Raw genomic sequence first — 27252 nt, 5'->3', positions numbered from 1 at the left:
TCCTCCCCCAGGCCTTCTTTGAGACCTTAACAATGAATTTCCAGTGAGGATATGGGATGCAGGATGTGCCGAATTTATTTAACAACAGAACCCCTTTTCCATAGAGCATCTATCAAAGGGTTTCATGAAACATACTTTGGGAATTAAACCCTCCAGCTGGTCATAATGTTATATGGGGACACGAATCATAAAAAGGGAAACAAGAGTATTTTGTTAACATTTGATCAATCGTAGGCAGCTGATGGACATTTTGGAAAAAGGAGAAATCCATTTTTTAACCATGGCACTGAAACAGTATCTCATTTTCCCTGAACCACCCTAATTCTAGCCCCTCAAGATCTACCAGCTATGCAACCTCACATTCCACAGTCACATACATTAAATCTACTTTTATTTTTTTTTCTAAAATGTGCTTTTTCTCTCTTTAATATCAGTCCAGGACCTCCACCTCCCCTTAAAAAAAAAAAAAAAAAAACACCACCACACGCACACATACACACACCCCACCCTCCAACCAGGTGAAGCTCCCCGGCGATTAGTCTATAACAAATATTGACACGAGGGGGGAAAAAAGCATGTTGAAATGTATTAGAATCAGAACCTGTACAAAAAAAAAAAAAAAATTAAAATATAACCTGAAACTGTTCAAGTTCAGAAAGGCTAGTAAAGTCCTTTTCTCTTGCCAGGAGAATGCCATCATCAGAGGGCTCTGGGTCACCAGCCAGGGAGGGTGGGAAGAAAGAAACAGAAGCAGCAACAGACCCTTCACCAGATAGAGGGGCCTCAACACCACCATCCCCACCACGGATGCAGCCGGAAGAATTACATCTCGGGGAACAAGTGTTGGCAGACAGCCCCAGTGGGCAGCCGGGGCCTTCACACCAAAAACCAGTCTGAGTAGTCAGAGGCAGCAGGGAACGAGGCCAGCAGAGAACACCAAGCCGGAAGAAACTTCCGCCACCCAGCAGACCCGCAGCAACCCCTACAGGTGCTCAGATTCCAGAGGTTAATCAGCCCGGTGCTCCCAACTAATGAGAGACTGGAGCTGGGCGTAAGAGGCTGAAAACCCGCAGGTTTAGTAAACATAGCCCAGCATCACATCCCTCCATGGCCTGATCTGAGCTGCCAACAAGGGATAAGGCAGGAGAGGGAAAACAAAGCATTCTGATACCTGGCTAGAGCGCCTGCACCATTGTGGGTACTGTGGCACATGGGGCTGGAGAAGGAGTGCCTCCCATCACTCAGAGAGGGGCCTCCTTCGCAGTCATCCCTGTGGGCCAGTTAAAGCTGCTTCCAGCTTATGACCAGCCTGACAAAATGACACAAAGCAAAAGAAAAACTGGGAGGGATACAAGCCCTTAGACAGAGACAAGAACCTCCTGGAGGGAAGCTGGGCAGTGTCTGGCCCTGTTGGGATGGCATCCGTGGAGCCCCTGAGTCTGAAGGGAGCAACTGGGGAAGAGGGAGTGGGAGAGGGAAGGGAGTTAACGGTTCTTCTGGAACAGTACCAATGTGGGGGGAGGCGCTGGTGAGGGGATGGGCAGGTCTGGAACTCATGGAAGGTAGAGAGGGGAGGAAATAGGCCCTTGGTGTCCCCTCCCCACCTGACCCAGGCCTGGTGAGTGCCAGCTGCCCCAGCCGGCCCTAGTGGCGGCTGGAGACCAGACCTTTCACTTTGGACATCTTCTTAGTGGGCTGCCTCTGCTCAGCATGGGGGGGACACTCTCGTTCAGCCAACTGTTGCTCCATCTCCTGAGCTGAGGAGGACGCGGTAGCTTTGAGTGTCTTCTTGATGTTGGTAACCTGGAGGGAGACACAGAATTGGTGTGGTCAGCTTGTAAATGCCAGAAACTCACTGCAACTTGTCACTATAAGGGGGGGGGGGCCACTCAGGGAAGAAGCCAGAATCCTCTGCAAGAAAATCTGAGATTATCTTCAGAAACTCAGATGAGGAGAAACAAGCAGGGGATGCTCATGGAAGATACATGGAAATGAGTCAAGCAAAAAAGTGGAACTAATGCTTTCCTGGTTGAAAATGGGGAATAAGCCAAGTGGTAGTGGACCATTTGGCAAAAAGGTACAACACAGCAAGTGAAAGAAAGCACTGGTAAAAATGGCCATAGAAAAAGAAAGGGTGACACAAGATGCTATACTCAGCTCATTACTGTTCACATATGAAACCACAGATATTTTCACCAGAACTTTGGGAATCCAATTCCCAAATTCCCATGAGCCCTTCTTGAATAAGCAACTAGAGGACAAACTTCAGCCAACTAAGTGACAAATGACAAAAAATGTAGTAAAAGAAAAATGCTTTCAGCATTCCTTTCTTCGATTAACAGAGAGGCTCCGAAATATTTAAGCAACTCCTAGACATATCCTATGCAATATCTGTGTACTGTTCTGGGATGAATGGTCTACCATTTTTTAATTAGTTCCCAGTTTGTTTTTCACTTATGTATGGTGCTCCTGTGAACAGCCTTCCATGTTTACCTCTGCATACTTTTGTGAACACCTGTGGAGGACATATTCCTAGAATTGAGCTTTCCACATCAAAGGGTTTACACATTTTACTTTAGTAACTATTGCTATACTGCCTTCTGAAAAATGACTGTATCAACTTGCCCTTCTACTAATTGTGTACTCCTGTGCCCGTATTTACACACATTCCCCAACACCAATTCTAATGGATTGTTCATGCCTTTGCCCTTCAGCTAGCTGAGGTGTACTGGTGCAGAGTGAGGTGTATGTTTGTCGGTAAGAAAGTAAAGGCGGGGACTTCCCTGATGGTGCAGTGGTTAAGAATCTGCCTGCCAGGGCTTCCCTGGTGGCGCAGTGGTTGAGGGTCCACCTGCCGATGCAGGGGACACAGGTTCGTGCCCCGGTCCGGGAAGATCCCACATGCCGCGGAGCGGCTGGGCCCGTGAGCCATGGCCGCTGAGCCTGCGCGTCCGGAGCCTGTGCTCTGCAACAGGAGAGGCCACAGCAGTGAGAGGCCCGCATACCGCAAAAAAATAAAAAATAAAAAAGAATCTGCCTGCCAATGCAGGGGACACAGGTTTGAGTCCTGGTCCGGGAAGATCCCACATGCCGCGGAGCAACTAAGCCCGTGCGCCACAACTACTGAGCCGCCACTCTACAGGCCGCAAGCCACAACTACTGAAGCCCGCACGCCTAGAGCCCGTGCTCCGCAACAAGAAGCCACCGCAATGAGAAGCCCGCGCACCGCAACGAAGAGTAGCCCCCCCGCTCACCTCAACTAGAGAAAGCCTGCGTGCAGCAACGAAGACCCAACGCAGCCAAAAATAAACAAATAAAATTTTAAAATAAATAAATAAAAGATATACTTGTTTTTGTTTTACTCAGTGTATTTTGATGGCCTTAGGGGAGAGATTAAGAAATGTGATTTATGAGGGAGGGAGACAAAGAGGGAAGAGATATGGGAACATATGTATATGTATAACTGATTCACTCTGTTATAAAGCAGAAACTAACACACCATTGTAAAGCAATTATACCCCAATAAAGATGTTATAAAAAAAAAAAAGAAATGTGATTTCTCCGTTATCACCGCTTTATAAAATAACAAAGTTTGTCCAGTTTGATATGTTTTCTAAGCATTCATTCAAATGCCTATTTACCTCCTCAAGCAGCTTTTTCTTATAGAAACTATCTCCCAGTAAGCTATTATTTCAGGTGCTCAGTGACCCTGGTAAGCCAGAAAAAGAAATGAGACTTACCCCAAGGAAAAACCTGGTTTGTTCTGCACTTCTGACACGCCACTCAAGACCCTGTACCTTCCTTCCCTTCCACAACATGTGCCCTCCACTTGAGCCACGCTAGTCCCCGGCCTCACACCCAGAAGCAGTCATTTCTTCTGCCTTGTTGCCTTTCCTGCACCCTGTTATTCCAGCCTGGGCAAGCCTCCTCCTTCGCTAGCCACCTCTGACCCTACCTCTTCCACAAACCCGTCCTGACCACTAGCCTCCCCTCAACCTATATTGCCTGGCAGCACCCTCTCACTCTCGGATGGTGGCCTCCTGTGTGCCATGTCTCCTCTGTGTTTCAGGGGTTCACATTTAGCTTCCAGTAAGACTACGTACTGACAAAGTTGAGTCCTCCACAGTCAGGTAAACATGCCATAGGGAAAAAGAGGGCTTCTTGGGCAAGTGTCTCTTAGCCTAAGAAATGAGGCCCTTTATCTTAAACAAGGCCTCAGCCTGGATGGGGGGAATTGTTAGCATTTTAAACACAGGGAACTCACAAAGTAGACTGCCGAGCCAATAACAGACTCTCATAGTTGAAGGGGAGTTAAGAGTCAACTAGCTTTTTATAATAGCTGTGCAGGTCTACCTGCAGAGAGCTCCTTCCGGGACCCAAGAGTGGCCACTCATGTAGGTCCACCAGTTAAGCCCATCTCAGCTTCAAGAAACAATCCTGAGAAGTCTAACTCCTCTTTCACAAAGCCACCCTTTAAACGACGACTAATATCCTGCAGACTTGTCTTCTTTGGCCTAAATACCCCTGATCCTTCTAATTTTCTTCCTTGAGTAGTCTGGCTTGCAGGCCATCCCCATCCCATTACCCCAGATGACCTGGAGTTTGTCAAGCCCCTCAAATCATGGGCCTCAGGAATTTTCAGGTGGGACTGCACCTGCTAACAAAATCACAGCCTAGTTCTACTAGAGACTTTAAATATTCAGGCAAAAGGAGAAAGAAGAGAGTCTTAGGGTAGGAGAACCTCTTTGCACTATGGGGCAGTGCAAAGGGAGACGACAGAAGTAGAGTGCACAGTGGGGAGAGGGCTACACAGAAAAGAAGAACGGGGAGATGGAGAGAAGCGCTCTCCAGGAAGCACCGAGAAGCACACTCTTGGCACACCACACAGCCAACAGGCCCAAGATCTGTCACTAACTTAACTCCTGGGGCATTTTCTACATAAAGAAAAACAGAGCTTACTTTGTCCAATTATGCTCTATTACCTACCTGACTGGAACACAGCCTATTTTGTGAATGCAGCAAGAACTACAGATTGACATTCCAGAGAATATCAGACTTATGAGCACACTGAAATATAAAGAAAAATACACTCCAAAATCAAATGTAAATGAGGAGGTGCTTTGTGGAGGTGATCATTACCTCCCCTCCAGAGTATGTGCTCAGAGGTAATGAAATAGCTCATAATGTTATTGTTCTATCTCCTCCAGGTATGCTGGAATTGTAACTAATTATGTGCTATTTCTGTGAAAAACTAAAAGGAGAGAATATTCTTAGGCAGTTTGTGATAGGGCTGACTTCGTTAAGAGGGAAGACTCTTAAAGCTAATACTCAACAGAAGATAGCTGCTGTTATAAGATTTTGGGAGAAAAACGTCAAGTTTTCCCCTCTGGGAACAAGCAATCTAACTTAAGGACAAAAAAAGAAAAGATCAACTCAGTTGAGAAAATGACTATAAAAGTTAAGTCAAGGGCTTCCCTGGTGGCCCAGTGGTTGAGAGTCCACCTGTCGATGCAGGGGACACGGGTTTGTGCCCCGGTCCGGGAAGATCCCACATGCCGCAGAGCGGCTGGGCCCGTGAACCATGGCCGCTGAGCCTGTGCATCCGGAGCCTGTGCTCCGCAAGGGGAGAGGCCACAACAGTGAGAGGCCCGCGTACCGCAAAAAAAAAAAAAAAAAGTTAAGTCAAGAGTAACGGAAGCATAAATACAAGCAGAATAGGAAAGAATTACAGCTGTGTTTGTGTAGATCTGTTTTATTTTCAAGTCAACAAATACTTAGTGAGCACCTTCCATGTGCCTTCAGCTGGGGGACGGTCAGCATCCTACATATAGTAGCCAGATCATGCATTTGTGAATGGAAAAGCTGTCAAGGCTCTGGGCTTTGACCATGCTCCCACTCTTCTCATACTTGTCTGTTCTAGATTTCCTAGAAGATTATTAAATTAGTAAACTGTTTTAATTGCTAGCGGAGGTGACCTTGGCGGTTTCCTCAAATTTCTTTCTCTCAAACTTAATCAAATCCTTACTGCCACCTGGTGGCAGCATCAGGCTCTGCCAGCTGTGTTTTCCAGCAGTGGGCCGCTGAGAGCAAATCCATGTGTGCTGGCTCTCATTTAATAACCATAATCTAAGGAGCCCACATTGTTGTCTACGTATTGGTCGTGCCTCAACATTAGGCAGTGCCTTCTTTCATCAGATGCCATTTTTCCTGGAAATAAACTTGAGCCATTCAAAATTCTAAAACTAGTATCATTCAGTTTTGCAAACGACCACAGTCAAGCCCACCACCTGCCACACAATTAGCAACAGTCCAAGCAGAGTGGGGCAGCCAGTAGCGATCAGACTCCTCCTCCTGCGCCACCAACCAGGTTTAAGAGTGTTTCAGGCTATCCCACGTCAGGTGGGCGTTTCGTCTCCAAATCTACTGTTTCCAGGGTTTGATGTACAGGAAAGAATCAGTGAATATTGTCCTACTTTGCTCAGACATCAATCCCAGGTCAGAGAAGAGACCAAAATATTCAAGAGGAGGATCACAGAGCTTATTAGAGAAGCTGCAGGCTTACTTTCCTAATTGCATCTGTCTTTTTTTTTTTTTTTTTTGCATCTGTCTTTGACTAATGCTAAATTAAATATAGTTCACACTTCCTTGGCTAGAAGTAGAGTTAAAAATTTACAGTGGATGGAACGTTCAGAGTAGGTATGCATATATATACAGGGATGTGTGTATCTGAAATAAATGTACTCTAGTTCATGAAAGCAGAGTTCAGCAGTCCACTGACACTTATAGGGTGTGCCTGAAATATAAACACTCATTTGAGCACCTATTATGTGCTCATTAGGCATGGGACAAGGAGCTGAGCTTACAAAGACCAGGTTTTATTTTCAAGGAGTACATACGACAGAGCAGAGGAAATCTTCAAATTCTACAAATCCCCCTTAGAAAGGCACAACTACTTATTTCTTATGTTCCTTAGTTGTAACTCTGGGTCCCATTCTGCTACATTCTAGGATACCTTACTTCTAAAATTCATTAAATACCATTAATGCTTCAAGCTCCATCATGCTAGAAAAGGACTTTCAGTGCTAAAATTCTGATCTTCAGGGCTCCAAACAAATTGGGAGATGGCTCCACAGCTGTCCAGGCTATAGGCAGACAAACGCCCATTAACTCAAGGGCTGGAGCCTGCGTCTCTCCCAGAGGCTAAAAATGTCCTGAACAAACCAGGCGTCTAACACCACAATCACACTTTTATCTTCACTTGCATTTCACCCACCGAATTTTTTCCCTTTTTTCCTTTTTCAAGATGAAACATATCATGCATTTTAAAAGGTTACAACATACACATACAGATTAGAGAAGAATACAATGAACACTGTGCACCCACCACACAACTTAAGAGGCAGAGCAGCACCGGGGCCCTGAAGCCCCATGTGCCCCAGCCCAGCTGCACCCCGCCCTCTGCCCCGCCTGGTAACCACCATCCTTCCATCCATCTTTAAGACCCATCCTCAAACTCGTTTCTTTTGCTCTACAGCTGGAAAGTGCGTGTAAACTGAGGAATTACAACATTCCGCTCTCTGAGCCCGCTCACACTCTGGTGACCAGGAATCAGAAACGAGATGGACAGCACCAAGAGGAGGGCGTGGGTCACACTCGCCTCTACCCCAGCACCTCACCCAGTGCTCACGAGCGAGTGAGTGCTGTTGCATCTACGCCAAGATCACAAGACAAGGGACAAACAGGGATACCCTGGGGTGGGGACAGGCGTTCTCTTCCTCACCTCGGCCTCTACCTGCTGCTGAGTTCGGCTGTGGTTCTCCTTGTACTGGTTGGCTCTCAGAACTTGCTGCTCGATGCCCAGCAGGACTGCCTCGCAGCCATCGCACCTATATAAGAGATAACCAGCCCTGAGCCCCAGAAAAGCCTGGTAGTTGTCCTGCAGCCTCCCAAATCTCCCTCGCCGATTCCTTAGAGACTTCCTGTAACACTCCGTCTGCCAGGGCTCTTGCCCCTTCACTCCTTCCAAAAGACAGGTGTTTCTGAATACATAACATAGGGCATAAGGAAACAAACATGGAGGATGTGGGGTGGTTTCTTAGAATACAGCTTTAATTTCCAACCTCTGTATCCCATGGGAAAGCTTCACAGGCTGTGCAATTAAAGGAATTAGGAGAGACTTCACAGGTGGCACTGATTAATCAGTTTTCTCAAAAGAAAAATTTATTTTCTAAAAGCATCCTATTTTGAAGATTGCCCTTTTTCTCAGAAGTGTGTTACTTCCCAACTGCCACCCCCTCCTCATTATATCATTTTCCCCACTTTTTATTTTTAAAATTTTAATATGTTAAAAAAAAAGTTGAAGGTATAGTACAATAAATAGCCACATACCCTCCACTTTAGAGTCAACAGGTGGGAACATTCTGCGTATTTGTGGTGCCACTCTACATACCAATTTTGTTTCAAATCTAACTCCAATGCATAAAAAGAAGTTGTAAGAATTTGTACTAGTAAACATCCTGGAATGGGGGCTAGAATAGGCCCTCTGGGTGCAAACACGTTGAAGTCAGACTATGGAGGTGAAAAACGGTATCAGTCATCTCAAAAACGGAAAAAGACAGCCAACTTTAGTGGGATTGGAAACCTAGATTTTGTATGCCAGACCATTTTCATGTTAGGGGTGTTTTCTAAGTTTATTTCCCATTTAGTCTGACTTCACTGTTTTAAAATCTTTTGAAAGTTCCTGCTTGTGTCAGATGTTGTAAAGGGAAGGTGTCTGGAGTCACACTTGGGACAGAACCTGGGGTAAAGGGTGGGCAAGTACATGCCTGGGGATCCAATAGTAGCTGAAGTGAGGGAAACTTAGGGGGCTGTGGACCCCCAGAGGGTCAAAGTTGGGCTGTACATCCCTGGATACACACCCCTAGAGGCTAAGCCAGAGAGTCAGTCTGTTTAAAGACAAAATGAACCCCAGCCCTCTGCACAGTCTGCCTACTCTGCTTCATGGCCTCCAACGTGCCATGTGCCACCTGGGAACACACTCTCCTCACCTCCAATTATACTCTCACCCTGGCCCTCCTTCACAGCTCAGTCTTGAATAACACCATGACAAATCCGTGTAGAACGTGCAACAGCTCTTGCGAACATCAAATTCCATTAAAATAGAGTACGTGCAAATGTTCCACTTCCTTTTATATACCAGAATATGGTTATCAAATACTCTGTATATGAGTCTGTGTTCCAACTTAGAATAACCCATTCCTTGTCTTTAATATCCTTCACAATGTTTTACAAACACTAGCCCAAAGTTACTGATGCCGAACTTGGTTCTCTTATCCAAAGAATCTTACCAACACTAATTCCCAAGCTTGGTCAAACACTGAGGGTGAGTTTGCAAAGCACAGGATCAGTGTCACACAGCAAGGCTTCAGAGGCTCCACCTGCCAACTCTGGGCATTTTACAGCCTGCTACTAAATAGCCCTCAACTGCATAAGACAAGAACTATTTTACAACCGTGGCACTAGGAAGCCTGAAGTGATTCCTATTGCCACACAACTGAAGTCACAAATGCAGCCCCATTCCCTAGCTTTCTGTCCCAAGGCCCCAGCTCCCAGGCAGCCCCAGCTGATACCTGGAGACCACATTTCCCCAAACAGAGGCATAGAGGGCATGCTAGGTATCCCCTCCCTAAAGAGGGGGGCACCTCCTTCTTTGAGCCTCACCATTCATGCAAGGTCTTGACAATATTATTGATATCTTTCTTTCGGATGTCACGGCCAATGCAGAAATCCACTTCCAGCAGCTGGTTTCGCTGATCCAGCTTGCCCTGGATGATATCAGTGTAGACAGCCTCGATGATGAGGTCTTCCAGTTCCCGGAGATTCCGCATCTCCAGGTCCTTCAGCAGCACGGAGTAGGGGATACACTATAGATAAGGTACATGTGATGTTTACAAAAACCATTGGTAAACATTAAGAAAATTCAGGTTATTACTCAGATAGCCAACATATGCCTCAGAGCTTTGGGAAATGCAGTCTAGTGGTAATTATTAACATCTACGGCAAAAAGAGATGGATAAATGAGCTGTGAGACCTGTGGGATCCAAACAAGACCCACAGCATCTAGCAATGCGTTCTCCCCCATCCTCTGCCTCCTGGACTTCGCTCAGCTTCCAGCTTTCATGCTCTGAAGCATACTCTTAGAGATCCCAAAGACTCTTTCTAGAGAAGAAAGGGATATCCTCAGTATCTGGCACTCTGCTGCCTTTTGGAAGCTTTCAGAATTTGTATAAAACGCCAGATCATCAAAAAAAACTCCAAAGAATCTCAGACACTGGACACACAAACTGGCTGCTTGCCCAGCAGAGCACAATTAAAAAAACTTACAGGCTAACGCATCCACCTACAGGTGGCCAGTGGATACTGCAAGCTCAGAGGTCATCCTGAAGTTTACATGTTTTCCTGGTCTCTGACAACCAATGTCAATTCCCCAACAGTAGTCCTGTAATGGACTGTACCAACATTCTGCATGACTCCAAGACACCTGGGTATCTAAATACCAGTTTTCTGTAAATCCTATGACACATCACTATTAGTGTGAAAATTAACACAGCAATCAAATCTGCAGAAACAGGAGGAAGATGTATGAGGAGAAGAGGGCAAACATACCTGGGGGGTTTTCTATGACTAAAGGTCTGAAATCCAGGGTTGGTACAGGGGCTTAGAATGACAGGTTGGACAAAGGATTAATCTCCAAAATATACAAGCAGCTCATGCAGCTCAATAACAAAAAACCAAACAACCCAATCCAAAAATGGGCAGAAGACCTAAATAGACATTTCTCCAAAGAAGATACACAGATTGCCAACAAACACATGAAAGGATGCTCAACATCATTAATCATTAGAGAAATGCAAATCAAGACTACAATGAGGTATCATCTCACACCGGTCAGAATGGCCATCATCAAAGAATCTACAAACAATAAATGCTGGAGAGGGTGTGGAGAAAATGGAACCCTCTTGCACTGTTGGTGGGAATGTAAATTGATACAGCCACTGTGGAGAACAGTATGGAGGTTCCTTAAAAAACTAAAAATAGAACTACCACACAACCCAGCAATCCCACTACTGGGCATATACCCTGAGAAAACCATAATTCAAAAAGAGTCATGTACCACAATGTTCACTGCAGCTCTATTTACAATAGCCAGGACATGGAAGCACCCTAAGTGTCCATTGACAGACGAGTGGATAAAGAAAGTGTGGCACATATATACAATGGAATATTATTCAGCCATAAAAAAGAAATGAAATTGAGTTATTTGTAGTGAGGTGGATGGACCTAGAGACTGTCATACAGAGTGAAGTAAGTAAGAAAGAGAAAAACAAATACCATATGCTAACACATATGTATGGAATCTAAAAAAAAAATGGTTCTGAAGAACCTAGGGGCAGGACAGGAATAAAGATGCACAGGTAGAGAATGGACTTGAGGAAACGGGGAGGGGGAAGGGTAAGCTGGGACGAAGTGAGAAAGTGGCATGGACATATACACACTACCAAATGTAAAACAGACAGCTAGTGGGAAGCAGCTGCATAACAAGATCAGCTCGGTGCTAGAGGCATGGGATACGGAGGGTGGGAGGGAGACGCAAGAGGGAGGAGATATGGGGATATAAGTATATGTATAGCTGATTCACTTTGTTGTACAGCAGAAACTAACACACCATTGTAAAGCAATTATACTCCAATAAAGATGTTAAAAAAAAAAAAGAATGACAGGTTGCAGAAACAAGGGAAAAAGTCGCTCCTACTCTTTGCTACACTTGAGAAGTTCATGATCAGGACAAAAAAAAAATTCAGGTCCTCATTTCCTAACAAAATAGGCCTCCCACCTGAAGTGCCCAGCTGAGAATCATAAATTTGTGATTAAGCCAGATAAAATAATTTTAGCATGTGAAACAGCAATCCAAGAACAAATATACATCTCTCCAGCTCAATCACAGAGGGGAAATGCAAAAAGCAAACTTTTTCAAAGGCACAGCCCCACAAAAACTTATAGACATTTAGGCTGGGATTGGGCAGAGAGCCAAAAATCAACTATAATTAATCAAACCTGGATCTTCTTTGTTAATGGCTATGAGCAGTTGGTTGCACATCTTCTTCTAAAAGGAAGAACTCAGAGATATAGTGGAGTGGTATCTTACAGAAGGTTAGGGTCAGAAGTTAGCATAGAAGGCAAAAATTCCAATTAGTATAATTAACCTTGAAAATCCCCAGAGGAAGGCAGCATATTAAAAAATCCATCTCTCAGTAAGTTCAACACAGCAAGTTTTTCCTCCAGCACGGGAACAGTTCACTGTGCACTGAGCAACAGCTGAAGCAGTTAACTTGCCTTGAGATGCCTTGCTGTTTGAAAAATCTGTATCTTGAAACAGCAGTCTCCTTTAAGCATGGCAAAATGCTCACAGCACGTGGGGTACCACGGCATGCCAGAACTGAGACCTGCTGATTCACAATCACTCCTGGGCATACTTTTCCTAAATGGAATGGTGAGTAATTATCTACACTATTTTAACTGTTATCTTTTTCTCTTTTGTCCTTTGCCAGGCAAATTTTATGCATTTATGATACAACTCTACTGTGTGTAGCTGGGAGTTCCCACATGATGCCAATGCGACACCTGCCTCGAGGTAAGGAGGAAGACAGGAAAGGGTTTGGACCGTACCTTCATCCTTGACGCCAAGCTCACGATGGTAAGGTGTTTCAGCTTGTTCTGCTGAGCTGTGCTCAGTTCTGGCAGGCTCTCCTTGTTGGCTGCTCAGTCCCACCCACCACAAAAATCAAGACACAAAATAAAATCAGGATTTCTTCATGGAATAAGCGTACCAACTCCCCACATCAAACCTGCTATTGAATCACTGTCATGACTCTGCACTTATTCACTAGGCAAATGTTCCATAAGCACCTCCCATCTTCTCTGAAATACCATGTGCTTCCAAAGAAGACAAAACTGAATCTCTACACACAAGAAGCTTAGTCTCCTAAGAAGCCGGGCATGAGTGCACAAAACGGTATGACAATTCTCTTACTGGAGTACTATTTTCAACATGTCTTCACTGAGCGTCTGTTATGTGCAATGCACTGTCTTAAGTGATTCAAGGGGAACAGATGGGGCTTGTCAGGGCTGCTACACTCCACAACTCCAGGAGCACCAACTACCACCCAGAGTTGTGCAACTCAATGGCCCTGGACTTGTCCTCAGTCTTACCATCCAATGTTTCAACAGCTACAAATGCAAGAGAACTACCAGAAGAAAGGTACAAACTACCAGAAAAAAACAGGAGGGTGAGGGGAGGGTGGAGAGGCAGAAAGGGAAACAGAAAGAGGAGGAGAGAAAAAAGAGAGAGTGCAAGTGAGTACAGTCACACTGGGGAACTGGGGAGGTACAGGAGACAAAAAGAAAGAAAGGTGGACTATGAGATGATCCTTGAAGGACAGGCAAAATTTTAGCAATAACAATAATAGCAACAGCAATGGCACCAGCCAAGGCAACGTATATGGCAAGCTTTACTTAGTGTAAGTGCACACACAGATCCATTCATATACACACACATCCAGTTAGTCCTCACAACAGCCCCACAAGACAGATCCAAATGTCTTCAATTCCTTATCCATAATGCTGGATTCCAAAAAGGTGAATCCACACTGCTTTTTCTCCCTTGAGCACGGTGCTGAAATTCATTTGGTGGCAATTCATGACCTAAATTGAGTTAGGCTTTTTATCCCACTTGTTGTGAATATTCATTTGTTTTGCTGCAAAACTGTGAATGTGTTTGACTACCGGTGCTGCCCACATCTCTCGAGGGTGTTACATAAAAAAGTATATGCATCATACTACCTTTTTAAAGTCCCCAAAATTCTAAATTATGAAACATCTAGCCCAAGAAGTGAAGATAAGGGATTGTGGACCTTTTTATTACTCCCATTTTACAGATAAGGAGACTGAGGTACAGAAGACCATCTAATTTACCAAAGAACACACAACTGTTGAAGTGGACACAGAACATAATGCAAGAATCCTGGTTCTAGAGTCTGTAAAATGCTGCTCTTTAGTGAGGATGGAAACAAAGGATACACACACTGGAACAAAGTGAAGGTCAGAAAAAGCTGGCAAGTGGCAAACTGTCCAGTCTGGCAGCAGCACCGAGTAAGTAGAAGTGACCATGGAGAAAGAAAATGAGAAAAAAGGGGAAGTCGAGGACATAGTAGAGAAGACCCTGAGTCATACCACTAAAATAAACTGCCAGGCCTATGTCATATCACTAAAATAAACTAGGGAAGCCAGACAAAAATGGCTTGGGTGGAAGGTAAGTTAGTGTTTGGACATTCATGCACCTCATTCCTGATATTTAAGATTCTAATTTATCAATACAATGACTCAAATGATCTACAAAAGAGAATGGGGTAAGTAGATTATGGAGTATTTGATTATGGTATATTAAAAATGACTACAAAGACTTAAAACGTGGATAAATGCCTATGAAATAAGCGAATAAAGCAAGATATAAAATGGTATACATAATCTAATTACACCTACATATCAGAAAACATAAGCACAAGGAAGAAAAGTCCAGCACCCTAATGCTAACAGTAGTTTAATGGGAGTACAAGCGACATTTTTCCCTGTTTTCCATACTTTCTTCAATATGATGATAGTATTTATATAATATTTACAACGCTTAAATACTTTACAGAGTATTCTGACATTTCACAACACTCCAAGTGTTCTACAAACACCAGTCCTCAAGAATCTCATCTGGAAAATAAACAAGGGCTATATTTATGGATGAGCATAAACACAGTTCCCATCTACCCACTGCGAAATAAAAGGTAGGAACGAAAGTCCTCATGGGAGATCACTTACAGAGCACAGTAAAATGAGAAACAGCTAGGTTAGGAAGATACCACCCCATGTTGTATATCCCAGACTTCAGTGACCCTCATGAAGGCAATGTATCCAGACAGAGCAACATAATTAAGAAAAGTCTTTGGAGGATCTTAACCAACTCACCTATGTAATCTGGGTATGTTCCATAGGCAAACAGATTCAGCAACTGCAAATAAGCAGCATTACCTCCTTCTGCAAGCTGAGGAGGAAAAAAAAAAAAGTAGTTCACAGACCGAGCTACCAATCACTGCAGTGTTCAAGAAGAGGGCAGGTGATCACGTGCCACAGTTCTGTACCATTTTATTGCTTGGTCCCTGAGGTCCCTTCCAACTCTTTGAGTCTTTGGGAAAAAATAAATAAGGCCCCAAGTTTAATTTTTCTCTCTCAGGAATACATGCTTTATACTGCACAGAGCATGCCCAGGAGCTACTTTTGTCACACAGACGCACACACACACAAAGCAGTAAGCACTGGGAGCAGTTCAGGTTTGCTCAGGATTCCCCTGCCATCAAAACAGACTGGAGGGACTTCCCTGGTGGCACAGTGGTTAAGAATCCGCCTGCCAATGCAGGGGACACGGGTTCAACTCCTGGTCCGGGAAGATCCCACATGCGGCAGAGCACTAAGCCCGTGCGCCACAACTACTGAGCCTGCGCTCTAGAACCCATGCACAACAACTACTGAGCCCGCGCGCCTAGAGCCTGTGCTCCACAACAAGAGAAACCACTGCGATGAGAAGCCCACACACTGCAACGAAGAGTAGCCCCCGCTCTCCACAACTAGGGAAAGCCCGTGCACAGCAGCGAAGACCCAACACAGCCAAAAATAAATCAAATAAATAAGTTTAAAAAAAAAGCAGACTGGAGCAGCCTTGTCAGTATACCAGCTTGGCGGGGACAGCACAAGCCACTATCAATCCAAACTGAAAAAAGTATAGGGTTGGCTCCAAGCTTCAGGACTACATGTGGACTGTGAATGCTGGAGATCAGCACAGCATAAGGCGTGACAGAACAGCCCAGCTGGGACAGGAAACCAGGATATCAGCCCCAAATCAAAATTTTCATTAAAATTACTTATTCCTCGCTAATGCTAATGGCAAAGAGCTATCTGTAGAAGAAAAACTAAAGAGATACTGTTCTGCGAGGAACTGCTCTACTCTGCTCTGCTGCCAGTTACCGTAACTGGGTGTTTCCCTTACTCACAAATATGTACCTGTTACTCTTCCAATATACCAAACTCAATAAAGTCTAAACAGGAACCAAGTGGTATTCTGTGGACACCAACAATACCACTTGATTTTAACCATCTTTTAAAAAAAGCTTCCAAAAACTACGTCTGTAATTTCTGACCACTGAAAGGCAGCTAGCTTATTCCCAGCTCACATATGGAAAAAAACTATGGGAAGATAAGGGTGATTTGCTAAGCACTCCAATGAGAACTCTGGCATCTGAATACCCCAGCCTACTGCCTCAGGTTACCGAGAATCTCCTGAGGCCCTGAATCAGAAGTAGAAGAGACCATCAAATCTAGCCCCCACTTTTCAGACAGACGATTACAAAACTAGCCATAAAAGACTATTTTCTGTAAAGCAGACACTCCAAAATTTCTCCCACTGGCCTAAGTCAACAAAGTCTTTCTGGCTTTAATTTTCATCCATCTCCTCTCACCCAAACTTCCATATGAAACAACCACCTGGCATATTCATTCAGGCTTTTCACTAACCTGAAGAAACACACTACCCTTTGGTCATCTCTTCTTTTGAAAAACAATGAGCTACCAAGCCATGAAAAGGCAGGGAGGAAATTTAAATGCAATATTCCTAAGTGAAAGAAGCCAATCTGAAAAGGCTCCATATGTATGATTCCAACTACACGACATTCTGGAAAAAGTAAAAAGATCAGTGGTTGCCAGGGATTAGAGGGGAGGAAGGGATGAAGAGGCAGAACAGAGGACTTTTAGGGCAGTGAAATACTCTGTATGATACTGTAATGGGACATGTCATTATACATTTGTCTAAACCCATAGACTATAAAACACCAAGTGTGATCCCTAACGTAAACTGTGGTCTTTGGGTGATAATGATGTGCCAGTGTAGTTCCACACTGGTGGCGGATATTGGTAATGGGGCAGGCTATTCATGTATGAGAGCACAAGGTATATTAGAACTCTCTGTACCTTCCTCTCAACTTTGCTGTGAATCTAAAACTGCTCTAAAGAAATAAAGCCTATTAAAAAAAAAAACTCAGGGGCTTCCCTGGTGGCGCAGTGATTGAGAGTCCGCCTGCCGACGCAGGGGACACTGGTTCGTGCCCTGGTCCAGGAAGATCCCACATGCCGCGGAGCGGCTGGGCCCGTGAGCCATGCCGCTGAGCCTGCACTTCCGGAGCCTGTGCTCCGCAACGGGAGAGGCCACAACAGTGAGAGGCCCGCGTACCGCAAAAAAACAAACAAACAAAAAAAAAAAACTCAGTTTTCTTAAATTTCCCTCACAGGATTCCTTTTCTATCTCTGGTAATTTAATTTTTACTGAAAGCCTACTGTGTGTCAGGCTACATAATAAGCTCTAAGGAAAACAATGGTGAGCACAATAGACCTTACCCTCACAGAGCTTACAGTCTAGCAAGCCAGGCTGACATTAAATAAAAATTTACAATTAAAAAATAAAACTAGGGGCTTCCCTGGTGGTGCAGTGGTTGAGAGTCCGCCTGCCGATGCAGGGGACACGGGTTCGTGCCCCAGTCCAGGAAGATCCCACATGCCGCGGAGCGGCTGGGCCTGTGAGCCATGGTCGCTGAGCCTGCACTTCCGGAGCCTGTGCTCCGCAACGGGAAAGGCCATAACAGTGAGAGGCCCGCGTACCGCAAAAATAAATAAACAAATAAAACTAGGTCTTCCTGTTTCCAGCTGTTGCAGGGAGAGGAAATTGATGCCACATCCACACATCTGCAATGGATGATCATGGGGAACCGCTCAAGTTTACTAACCAAGAGGAATAAGCATATGTACAGCAGCAAGTCCAGTAACGTGAAGACCCATACTCCTTCTGCTACAACGGGCTGATTCACAGCAGGGCTACAGGCATGGAGCCGGCAGCCAATGGCAAAGGTGTCCTAGTGTCATGAAGAGAAGAACTGGCCAGCAAACGTCAGCCACCCCATATGTATGGACCACCATCAACAAGAATGCCTGGGCGACGCTCAGTAGCATCATGCACATGATCCTCAAGAACAAGTACTGCCCAGATCTGCACATGGTGGCTGTCAGCAGAGCAGGCACCACCCTGGGCAGCCAGGAAGAAGCTGTGATGGTGAAGAGGAAGCCAACCCACCCTACCAAGAGCTCCTGAGCACATCTCCCAAAGTAAAAAAGATATCACCAGACTTTTCGATCAATCAATATAAAAGTATCAATCAATAAATATAAAAATATCCAAAATGGGAAGCAGAGGTTGGAAAAGTATAGGTTGCTTTAATGTCTGTTCCACCTGGTTACTCTTCACCAGATCTTCTCATTTTTAAGGCACAACAACCAAAAGTGATACCCAAGGTTTCAATAACAACATCAAACAAGCAAACAAAGCAAAAAGGACTACTTCCCAGCTTTTCATGTCATATCTTCTTTTTTTTTTTTGGCTGTGTTGGGTCTTCATTTCTGTGCGAGGGCTTTCTCTAGTTGTGGCAAGCGGGAGCCACTCTTCATCGCAGTGCGTGGGCCTCTCACTATCGCTGCCTCTCTTGTTGCAGAGCACAGGCTCCAGACATGCAGGCTCAGTAGTTGCGGCTCACGGGCCTAGTTGCTCCGCAGCATGTGGGATCTTCCCAGACCAGGGCTCGAACCCATGTTCCCTGCATTGGCAGGCAGATTCTCAACCACTGCGCCACCAGGGAAGCCCTGTCATATCTTTTTTACACACCTTCTTCAGCACAACACTGCCCTTTTCACAGGAACAATATATTCTTTTTTTTTAATAAATTTATTTATTTTATTTATTTTTATTTTGGGGTGCTTTGGTCTTCGTTGCTGTGCGCAGGCTTTCTCTAGTTGTGGCGAGCGGGGGCTACTCTTCATTGCAGCTCACAGGCTTCGCGTTGAGGTTGGCTTCTCTTGTTGCAGAGCACGGACTCTAGGCATGCCAGCTTCAGTAATTGTGGCACGCGGGCTCAGTAGTTGTGGCTCGTGGGCTCTAGAGCACAGGCTCAGTAGTTGTGGCGCACAGGCTTAGTTGCTCTGTGACATGTGGGATCTTCCTCGACCAGGGCTCGAACCCATGTCCCCTGCACTGGCAGGCGGATTCTTAACCACTCACTGCGCCTCCAGGGAAGCCCAACAATATATTCTTTATTCATGCCCATCTCATGTTCAGTAACAAACATTTTCTGCTATGTATGTACCTGACCAATTTTCAATGTCTATATTTGCACTGGAGGTTTTCTGTCCCTAAGAATGACTGAAACTACCCCTGTTAAACATCAGTCCATGCTTATACTCTACTTTTCTAATTTATCAGGTTCAGTTGGATTTTTCCCCTATCTTTCAAATTACTAGCAACCCAATCTAAATTTGCCCCAAATTCAGATGAAAATATTGACCAGAAGGAGCCCAGGACATTATCCTTGCTCTCTTCCACTGCCTCACCAATTCCTCAAAAGGATATCTCATGGGTCCACAATGCTTCAGCACTGAAATTCCTTGGAAACCTGGAGAATCACAGGAAGGTTGAGAACAAAGAAGATAGAAAAATTGTTTATAAGCTGCTCTTACCTCCTGCACATTGGCCAGCTCCAGCAGTTCTCCGAAGACATATACTCCAGGAGCCTCCAAAACTTGGCTTATGAGAGCAGTGAGGGCTGAGCCACTGGTACCTTTGGCTAGTAAGATAAACTGTTCCAGGAGGTTACTTGAGGGTTTCTGTTCACCTGCCATTCTCTGGTCTTGAGATCTGTCCAAAGAAAAGTATTTCATTCTTCCTTCTCCTTTGCAAAGTCTATGCCTATTTAATGCTGGATCAGACATCAGAATACTTTCATTTTACAGTATTCAAAAAGAAAAAAACAGCTCCTCAGTCCAGATCTCACTTTGTGAGATGGGTAGCGTTTAACTGGGAGTTAAAGGGATTTTGTCCTTATTCTGAGGTTTGAAACACATTTAGTAAAAGCCACTTCATTCCATCTGGCCCTTTGCCAAAGGCAGCACCTTCTAAGCCCTTAAACCTAACCAGGACCTAAAGAAACACACAGGAGTATCTCAGTAGGTGTCTTATATCTACCTCATTTTTAGACTCTGGTTAAGAAGCAGAGAATCTTGCCAAAACACAGAGGCAGCAGATGTAAGCAAAAGCAATCAGTTACAGCTTCGGTGTGTCATTAGAATCCCACCTGCAGCCAGATACAGATAAGGAAAGACAAAAAGCAGACAAGAAAGATGGCCCATTTATCACATAAGTCATTGATCTGATAGAAAAAGGGGGAAATCATCTTGAAAGATAAGCAGCAACATATTCAAACTAAGAAAATACACACATACATGCTGTGTAAGTCCATGAGGAAAATCCCTTTATTTGGCCTCCTACTGATATGTGACATTTTACCAAACACGACTTCAGAATTTGTACAAAATCTCAAGAAAACAATAAAAAGATTCGAGAAAACAATGAAGATATAGTATTGCCATCCTTAAGACATTAGGACAGGAGGGTCCCTCAACTGTATAATCTACTTACTACAAGCTGGGTGTGTGAACACACACACTGAGTATCTATTCTACAGGAGTTCTCCATGAGAAAAGATTACTCCTCCAAAAATGATATATGCTGGGCAGTGTGACAAAATGAAGAAGTATAGTACAGTGAAAAAGACAATAAATCAAAAAAGGTTAGCTTCGTGCAAGAGAAACTAAGTTTTCCTTTGGAGGCAGGCACCAAGAGCGGCAGCCCTTTCACAGTACTACAAAAGCAAGTATGCCGCTTCATCCAGGGTTACCTAAGAAGATCTTGTCGGAAACAGCAAAATTGAAGTGCTAGGGAATAAAGGTTGCTGAGGGAAGGGGAAACTGAGGGGAGAGGGTAGAAAGGAGATGTCGGGGGAAGGTGATGGTTAGGAGAGGAAAAACAAAAACCTCGCTTCCAAGTGGACACGTGCGAAGACACTGAATGACAGGGCGTGGAGATGGAGAAGGGGTAGAAAAACGGACAGAACTTCGGTCCCTCAAAAAAACCTCGGCCTAAGGAGCAAAACCCGCGGGGGCAAAGAGATGAGGAGGCGCCGATAATCGCTTTCTTCTGGAGTGGGAGAGCCCGAGGAGGCGGCTAGGAACTCAGGGGAGATGAATTCCCGTCCTAGGGGGTGGCGCTATTTTGATGGACGGCAGAGGAGCAAAGGAGTAACCTTTACAGGTGGGGAAGCGAGAGCAACCGCGGTGCGGATGCTGAGGGTCGCGGACTGGGGTGGACTTCAGGGCGGGTGGCGTGTTCCAAGCAGAGCCGCGGGTGCAGGGTGATGAGCCGCGGGTCGCGCTCCCCGGAGCGGGGGCGGGGCGGTGTGGCCGAGGGCTTTTCCTACGGCTGGCGCTAAACCTGACGGCCCAGAAGAACCTGGCACGCCGGGCCCCACCCTCTCGCCGGCCCCTACCTGTCCTCGCCGCCTCTCCGTCCTCTCGGTCGCTGGCTTGGCCTCCCGGCGCCTGCCCGCAGGTTGTCAAGCGTCCATGATCGGCCCGGCGTCCGACGCTTTTCTGCCTCCGCCGACCCGTTGCCCTTGCGGCTCCCCCGGAAGCCTCCCGCCGCTGCACTCGAGTTCCGCCCACACTAGGTTCCCCCACCGCGTTTGCAGCCTCAGACCTCCAGTGCGGCCCCGGCAGGGGAAAGTGGGTCCCGAGCCGGGCTGTAGCCCAGGACAGGGTGGGGGCCCTGAGGAGAGGAATATAGCCTAGGCAGTACTTGGCCCCCCAACCATCGCCATCACCATCCTGGGCCCTAAACCCATCCTCTTTGGCCGAGCTTTACCCTCAGAAGTTCCGTAGGGCGACTGTGGCTACCCTCGGGGTACAGAGACATACTAAGCCTAATAACTACCGTTTACTGAGCGTTTTTCCATGTGCCAGGTGCTGTACATTGTCTCACTGAATTCTCATAATAACTCTAGGCCTGTAATATTATTCCCATTTTTCAGGGGACATAACTAAGCCTAAAAATCCAAAAGCCAGGGACTTCCCTGGTGGCACAGTGGTTAAGAATCTACCTGCCCATGCAGGGGACACAGGTTCAAACCCTGGTCCCGAAAGGTCCCACAGATCATGGAGTAACTAAGCCCGTGAGCCACAACTACTGAGACTGCATGCCACAACTACTGAAGCCTGTGCACCGAGAGCCCGTGCTCCACAACAAGAAAAGGCACCACAATGAGAAGCCCGTGCACCGCAAAGAATAGCCCCCGCTCACCGCAACTAGAGAAAGCCCTCGTGCAGCAACAAAGACCCAACACAGCCATTAATTAATTAATTAATTATTTTAAAAATCCAAAAGCCGGTAAGTATCAAAGTCTGCTTTGAGGGCTTCCCTGGCGGCGCGGTGGTTAAGAATCCGCCTGCCAATTCAGGGCACACGCGTTCGAGCCCCGGTCCAGAAAGATCCCACATACCGCAGAGCAACTAAGCCCACGTGCCACAACTACTGAGCCTGCACTCTAGAGCCCGCCAGCCACCACTGCTGAGCCCACGTGCCACAACTACTGAAGCCCACACACCTAGAGCCGGTGCTCCGCAATAAAAGAAGCCACCGCAATGAGAAGCCCGCGCACCACAATGAAGAGCAGCCCCTGCTCGCCGCAGCTGGAGAAAATCCACGCGCAGCAACCAAGACCCAACTCAGCCACAAAAAAAAAAAGAAGTTTGCTTTGAAACCCAGGCTATCTGAAGCCAAAGACCATGCTCTTCATCTTTATTCAGAAAATATTTTAAAATAATCAGAAGATGGGTTGAGCCAACAATGGTTCTGTGACCAAAATGACATTCGTGGCTTTGCATTTAGTACTTACCAACTCCCCTGGAAGATGGATAAGAATGCCACGTAACTGAACACTTAGGCTGGTTCCTTTAAAGTATACACTACAGACTTTCAGGTCTTGAAGATGAGGAAAAAAACCCTATTTACCTTTCATGCATTCAAGTGCAGAAATTAGACAGATGCAAAGGAGCCAAGCACCAATGCATTCATTTATTTTAAAAATTTCTTTAGCACGTATTATGTTCTAGAAGTTTATATGAAGATAAGACAAGGTTCTTGCCCTCAAAAAGCTTCAATGTGTTAAGTGCTATGAGAGAGAGATGACAACGCTTTGGAAGCACAGAAGAGAATGTGCTGGGGAAGAGAAAGTGGGCATCTTATGGGCAAAAAGGGGAAGAAAAGAGGGCAGTGACCATAGTCACAGAGGCCTGCACTGTGCAGCATACACTAATGCAGAGAAGAAACCCACAGTGACTGGAACCCAGGGTTCAAAGGTAAGAAATGAGGGCTACAGAGCTGGAGTCAGGTCATCAAGGTTCTTGGAAACCACATGCACAGCCCTATACTCAGTAAAAACCTAAATACAGCAAAGTTCCTACCTGGGAGAGCTCAAGGTTCCTGGAAGAGACAGGTCCATCTGGCTAGGACAGATGATGCCACAAGGAGCCCCAGGGGTACAGATAAGGCTCTCCTGGCTGTGTCCTGGAGAGAGGTGATTTAAGGAAGGCTTCTGGAGGAAATGAGGCTTGAGTTGAGCCTGGAAGAAAGAGCAAACTCTTTTAGAGTTTGTTTGTTTGTTTTACCTTAAGGGCACTGGGGAGCTATTTGGGGTCTTTAAGCTGTGGAGGGGTCTGAATAATTGCCATTTTGGACACTAGCTGCTATAGGAATGTACTGGATGTGGAGAGAACTGGAGGCTGGGAAACCTTGAGGTGACTGATGTATTCCAGTTAAGAGACTGTGAGATCTTGAACAAAGGTAGCTGCAGCTGGGCATGAAATAGAAGCGTCATTGTTGGAGACATTTAGATACCTCAGAACCTATCAGACCTGGTGACCAGTTGAATGCAGGGATAGAAAAAGAAGATACCCCCCAGGATTCTGTCTGGGGAGGCCAGAGCTGTCTGGAGGTGGTGTTAGAGGACAGGGCTGCAGAGGAGAAGGAGCAAAGTCAGTGGTGGAAGGAGAGCAACTAAGTTCTGTTTAAGTTCATAAATATTCCAGCTGTGCCTCCACGGCCTCCAGAATAATGTCCAGACTCCAAGGCTGCAGTTAAGGCCCTCCTCAGTATGCCTCCCTCTTACCTATCCAGCTTTGTCTCGCCCCACCTCATTAGAGCCCAAACTCCACGCCTTCCCGGCCTAACAGGACTCACATCTTCCCTCTCTGACATCAGGGCCTATGCTCAAACTTGCTCTCTCTTCCTTTTCACAGTGCTCTTCCCTCATATTTGTCTGTTCGAATTCCACCAACCATGTAGGCAAAGATTTAAACAATGCAAAAAGCACTAATCATAAAAAGGAAGCATTGAACTATGGCACTTGATTAAAATTAAGAATTTCTCTTCTCAGAAGACACCGGTACAAGACTAAAGAGGCAAGCCACAGACTTGGAAAAGATATCTACAAAGCATGTATCGGACAAGGAACTTCATATCCAGACTATATAAAGGACAACAAATCAATAAGAATTAGCCCAATTAAGAAAGTGGGCAAAAGACCTGAACAGGCACATCACAAAAGAGGACATCACGTAGCCAACAAGCATATGACAAGGGCTCAACACCAAAGACAATGTAAATGAAAATTATAATGAGATACCACATTCAGCCAAAATGGCTAATATTTTAAAAACTGACACCACCCTCTATTGCCAAGGGTAAGAGTCAACTAGAACTCTCTTATGTTGCTGGTGAAGGTGAAAATTGGTACAAACATTTTGGAAAACTGGCAATATCTACTATTGCTGATTGTATGCCCTCCGCACAAGCCAGCAACTCCTCTCCTAGAAATAAATGCATGAGTCCACAAAAAGAAACATTCAAGAATGTTCATTACAGCTTCATTAATAAAAGCCAGAAACTGGTAAGTGAAAACCTAAATGCCCATGAACAGTAGAGAAGATAAATGGTGCTACATACATACAATGGAATACTACTTAGCAATTAAAAAAAAAAAAGCTACTGCTACATACAACATGGATGAATCTCACAAAAATACTGATGAACGAAAAAGGCCAGACTCATATTGTACTTACTGTATGATTACATTTAAATGGAATTCAAGAACAGCAAAATTGATCTATGGTAATAGAAGTCAGAAGAGTGGTTATCAGAATGGAAGGATGCAGCACTAACTGGGAAGGGGCACCCTGGGAATGGTGCTGGAAATGTTCAATATCTGGATTTGGGGGTTGGTGACAGGTGTATACATATGCCAAAACTGTGCTCCTGCTGTATGTGTTACACTTCATTAACAAAAAAGATTTACAGATAAAACTTTTTAACACAGAAAAAAATCCTACCCATGCCACCTCCTCCATCAAGTTTTGCCAGCTGAAATATATCTTTCCATGGGGGCCTCTGTAGCATTCCAATGTCCTTTCTTTTGTGCCATTCATCACAGTTCATCTTGAATTTCAGTGGAGTCTCTTTATTTCCCTAACTAGATGGTTATCTTGCTTGTGGCAGTGACCATGCCTTTCACATTCTACCAACAGAGAGTCTGGCAATAACAAAAGCTGAAAAAGGTGTTTGTTGAATTACATGGAAGGAAAACTTGGGTGGGTGCCCAGGTAGGCGAAAGGGGTACAGGAAGAGGAAGGAAGGCCTAGGAAAAGAGTTAGCAGATCTCCAAGGAAACCTTAAGCTACAATTTTACCTAGTTTCTGAAATCATATTAAATGTCACCTTGAGTAAAAAAGAACAAATCAAAATACCAAGTTTTACCTAGACTGAGAATAAACAAATATTGCACTCCTTCACTTGCAGGAAAGCCACCAAATAAATGTTTACCTAATGTCGACTGAAGAAAAACACACAACCTAAAAGTTGTGAGTTATGTTTTATTTGGGGACCTTACTGAGGACTATAGCCCAGGAGACAGCCTCTCAGATAGCTCTGAGGAACTTCTCCGAAGAGGTAACAGAGGAACCAGGATACAAAGGAGTTTTTGCTGAAAAGAAAATATGTAATTGAACATCAAAAGATTACTGCTAAGCAACAAAAAACAGACATCTCAAATAAACGATTTTAGTGCTTTTCTATGTATGGGAAGATGCAAGTGTCTGAGCTCATTGAAATTATTCCTTAGATACGCATCTTAATTATCTGGGGCAGTATCCTCTTTTTCTCCATCCTGAATTCCCCTCTGGGCCCATCTTCAAGGGTGGCTTCAGTGGCTGATGGCTTGATGGTGGCCAAAATTTGTTGCTGTTTACTGGAATGGCAGGCAACATTGTTTACTGAAATGGCAGACAACACCTCTGGGTGTTTTCAACCTTGATGGGAAGACTTCACCAAGGAGAGTGAGATCGCATAGCCATGCTGCTAAAAATATCATCACCCTAGTGTAGTGGAAAAAGCCCAGACTGCAGGAGACTTAGAGCCGAATTCTAACTCTGCCCCAACTTGCTGTGATCCCTCAACAATCTCTTTGCCTCTGTGGGCCTCAGTTTCTTCATATATAAAAATAACAGGGGTTGGATTAGCAAATTCTCTTAAGTCTGACTGTACTGATATTCTGAGTATACAATCGATATCTCTCTCAGTCCAACGCAGGAGCACACCAGAAACCCCTGCAAAACACCTAAACGGCGCCCCAGGCCAACGAACAAGTACGAATTGAAGGAGTCATTTGTTATATTATCTTTCATAATTTAATCAGTGTTTGTGTTTGTTGTTTCGTCCTTACCATGATTTGCAGGAGATTTCTGAGTTCCATGCAAATAGAAGTTACCTCTCTGTGGGCTGTCATCTTTTGAGGCTGAAGAGGATCTTCCCGCCTGGTTTCAAGTCTAGGGATTCAGAAACCACGAAAACCTACAAGCAGGTTTATGAACTTGCGCGCACTGCGCGGCACCCTGGAATCTAAGTTACAGAGGAATTGAGTGCAGGGAATGCTGGGATTTGTAGTCCCTGGGCTTTCTGTTGCGTGTTGGGATCTGTGGTCCCCCGGGCTCTCCCCTGGAATGCTGGGAAGTGTAGTCTCCGCCACATCGCACAGGGCAACCTGCCGTTATCTCAGAGCCCTACTGTGCCCAGCGGCAGGAGCGGGCTCGAAGCGAGCCTCTGCAGATCTGAAGCCA

General features: G+C 45.2%; 1 protein-coding gene and 1 pseudogene across 5 annotated transcripts; one reads left to right on the top strand and one right to left on the bottom strand.

The window, feature by feature from the left end:
* Positions 1-51: 51 nt before the first annotated feature.
* COPS7B (COP9 signalosome subunit 7B) lies at positions 52-27072 on the bottom strand. Of its 5 annotated transcripts, none has more exons than XM_007462749.1 (7): positions 21576-21725; positions 19711-19888; positions 15073-15148; positions 12727-12815; positions 9721-9923; positions 7781-7886; positions 564-1803 (listed from the first exon to the last, which is right to left on the bottom strand). In XM_007462749.1, the coding sequence occupies exons 2-7, from the start codon at positions 19870-19872 to the stop codon at positions 1645-1647; spliced, it is 795 nt and encodes a 264-aa protein (XP_007462811.1). In that variant the 5' UTR covers positions 19873-19888; positions 21576-21725; the 3' UTR covers positions 564-1644. The 5 variants fall into 5 exon arrangements, with proteins under 5 accessions (XP_007462812.1, XP_007462814.1, XP_007462813.1 ...); XM_007462753.1 differs by having other exon boundaries at positions 1645-1803; positions 21566-21729; XM_007462750.1 differs by lacking the exons at positions 19711-19888; positions 21576-21725 and adding an exon at positions 26859-27072 and having other exon boundaries at positions 52-1803.
* On the top strand, positions 17071-18295 carry LOC103087936 (60S ribosomal protein L28 pseudogene; annotated as a pseudogene).
* Positions 27073-27252: the final 180 nt, after the last annotated feature.

This window comes from Lipotes vexillifer, unplaced genomic scaffold, assembly GCF_000442215.2.
Source record: "Lipotes vexillifer unplaced genomic scaffold, Lipotes_vexillifer_v1.1 scaffold860, whole genome shotgun sequence".
Taxonomy (NCBI): Eukaryota; Metazoa; Chordata; class Mammalia; order Artiodactyla; family Lipotidae; genus Lipotes; species Lipotes vexillifer.
This window is presented reverse-complemented; position numbering and strand designations above follow the sequence as displayed.

Excerpts from the sequence above, each read along its gene's own strand:
- COPS7B (XM_007462753.1), bottom strand. The coding sequence starts at position 19,872 with ATGGCAGGTGAACAGAAACCCTCAAGTAACCTCCTGGAACAGTTTATC. Across the intron at positions 7,887-9,720 it reads GTCAAGACCTTGCATGAATG|GTGCGATGGCTGCGAGGCAG; the intron begins GTGAGGCTCAAA and ends TCTCTTATATAG. Across the intron at positions 1,804-7,780 it reads AGCAGCAGGTAGAGGCCGAG|GTTACCAACATCAAGAAGAC; the intron begins GTGAGGAAGAGA and ends GTCTCCCTCCAG.